This window comes from Tupaia chinensis, unplaced genomic scaffold (assembly GCF_000334495.1).
Source record: "Tupaia chinensis unplaced genomic scaffold, TupChi_1.0 Scaffold000159_1, whole genome shotgun sequence".
NCBI classification, from domain to species: domain Eukaryota; kingdom Metazoa; phylum Chordata; class Mammalia; order Scandentia; family Tupaiidae; genus Tupaia; species Tupaia belangeri.
In genome coordinates, this window is record NW_006159630.1 from 2709953 (window position 1) to 2712529 (window position 2577).

General features: G+C 63.5%; 1 protein-coding gene across 1 annotated transcript in view; it reads right to left on the bottom strand.

Annotated features, from left to right (window-relative positions):
• The window catches only part of ENPP7 (ectonucleotide pyrophosphatase/phosphodiesterase 7), a 4785-nt gene extending 3606 nt beyond the window's left edge, over nt 1-1179 (bottom strand). Inside the window, exon 1 of the mRNA XM_006145686.1 lies at nt 927-1179. Within this exon, the coding sequence (XP_006145748.1) occupies nt 927-1179 (253 nt within the window). The remainder of the gene's footprint in view (nt 1-926) is intronic.
• Nucleotides 1180-2577: the final 1398 nt, after the last annotated feature.

A 2577-nucleotide genomic window follows, 5' to 3' on the forward strand; every position in this document is an offset into this window, starting at 1 on the left:
GCAGGCGGGTGGAGGGAAGGGGCCAGACGCGCTGCGTGCTGGCTGGCAGACGTCCTCACTGTCCACTGTCGCACTCGCCAGACAGGCGCCTGGCCCTCCGGCTGCGCCAGCAGCTGGTCCTGCGGCCAAAGGTGCACAAGGGCACGTGGGGGGCAAAGGTCTCGGCCACAGCCTCACTCGCTTTCACAGAAGATCGCGACCTCCATGGTCTTAGGAAGGAGCTAATGCCATACGATGGCCCAGCCACGGTAGGGATCTGAGGCCAGACCGAAGCCACCGAGTGGAGCTCCGTCTGACAGTTTCCATTTAACTTTGCACTGGACACGTGTGCACGTGGTACTAAGCTCTGAAGGTACCGAGGAGGGCCACGCAAGGTGGCTCTTTCTCACGCGTGGTCTGGAAGCTGACACGGCGCGGCTGGGAGAGCGCATGTCTGTTTGTGTGCAGGAGGAGCCGTGGTCACTGAAGGGCTGGCGTGAGGGTGGAGCGCCTGTGCCAGGGCGAATAGCACCCCCACTCTCTGCCCCACCCCGAACCTTGGAAAATGGGCCAATTGCGCCCCCGTCCAGTGTCAGCGCTGCCCACAGACCCAGCAGGTCCGGCAAAGGACAGTGAGGCGGGGGGAAGCTGAGGAGCAGGGCGGGCTGGGGGCAGCGAGGGCGGCATCGTGGAATGAGCAGGAGCCCGACCACTCACTCCCTCCGGGAGCCCTTGGGGCTTGGGGCTGGGACCTGCGTTTGGCAACCCACTGGGTGGGCTATCTGCCGTACCCCTGCCCCCACTGGCAGGATTCCTAATGGCCCCTCAGTCAGACCCTGCCTCTGAGTGGCAGGCCCCTTCCTCCCGCGTGGTGCCCTCGCCGGGTCCCTGCCGGCTCACCTGGCTTCTCAGCCCTCCCAGCCCCAGGCCCTTGTGCCGATGCTTACCAGTGACCAGCGTGAAGTGGCAGGGGCTGGTCAGCGTGACGAAGGCGGGCGTCATGTACCGAGCTTTCACCCCGTCCTGAGCCATGGCGTCCAGGTTGGGGGTGTCCACGTCCTGGTCGTAGTCCCAGCGGAAGCCATCGAAGGACACGAGAAGCAGCTTGTTCCGGGAGTCTTGCCGCTGGACAGGCGCCCCGGTCCCCAGGGCCAGGAGAGCGGCCAGGGCCACCGAGAGGAGGGCTACTGGGTGTCTCATGACTGGCTCTGCAGACCGGCAGGTGTGCGGGGCAGGTCTATACCCAGGAGGAGGGCAAAGTCCCAGGGTCACCTAGGCCGATGCATGTCTGCGCATCCTTGGAGGGGGTGGTGCCCACACCGAGTTCTCAGGAGGTTCCCTGCACCTGCTGCCTCAGCCCCTCAGCCAGCGCACTGTGGGAGCTGCATTACCCTGCACTGCCAGCAGGGCCCTGGCTCCATGCCCCCATCCCCCTCTCCTCCCCAGAGAGTATGGGGACCCACACCAGAGCAAAGCTGGGCCCTCACCCCAGGCCCCGGCAGCTCTCACTCCTTCAACCCCAAGGATGGGGCCCTGCAGCTTGTGGGGTTGCGCGGGCTTCGGTTCCCCCTGCAGGGCCTGTAGGGGACTCTCCCAGGCTGGAGCCAGGCCATGGGTGGCCTAATCTGTGGGGAACCCTCAAGGGCACGCCTGCCCCTCCTTGCTGTGTTGTGGGGCTCCTGGGATGGGGTTGGGGAGCCTTGAGGCACCCTCCTTCTGGGCATGAGGAGACTCCGAGAGGCAGGGAAGGTGCGGAGCCTGGTGTCCTGGCGTGATACGGAGGAGGGGAGGACTCCCTCGTCACCTGGGGCACAGGGGGTGGCAGATGAGTCTGAGTCCACACAGTGCTCGCTCTCACCCTGTCTCTGTCTTCTGCCCTCCCCTCTGTCACTGCCTCCCTCCACGCCCTCCCCTCCCCCCACACTCAGTACTTGGTAAGCACATTCCACGTACCAGGCAGAGTTCTGGACTCCGAGGACACAGAGTGTCCCTCCGTTCTCCACGGGGACATGCAACTAAACAATTACTAATAGATTGTGAGAGTGGTCCAGGAGACACCAGAGCAGGGGGAGGTGATGGGGAGCCTGATGGGTGGGGACAGTGCCTGAGGGGCGGTCTGCACCAGAGGAGTGATCCTCCCCGAGAGGATGCGCAGGAAGTGGGAATTTGCAGGGTCGTGGCCAGGGGAGTAGGGTAGCGGGGCAGGATGGGGTGGGGCTGGTCCCTGGGACCTGCCTGGTGGCTGTGATGAGGCTGGCAGTGGAAGCCACAGAGCATTTTCTAAAGCACTTTTTTTTTTTCAGTTTCTCTCTTTCATGAGAGAGACAGAGAGGGCCCCTGACAGGCTCACACTCGTCCCCCAAGTCTTGCAGCCGGCCAGGTGCAGGCACGCATCTCTGTGTACACAGGCGCCCCGGAACCGACCCAACCCTCCGAGGAACTCCAGCTCTGCCGAGCTCACGCGGCTTCTGTGCCCTGTGGCTGAGTCAGCAGAGGGTTTAAAGAAGGAAAAGACAAACTGATCTCATGGTTAAGAAAGGGTCACTTGGGAACCAGCAGTTAGCGTAATGGCTATGTCGCTGGACTCCCACGTAGTTG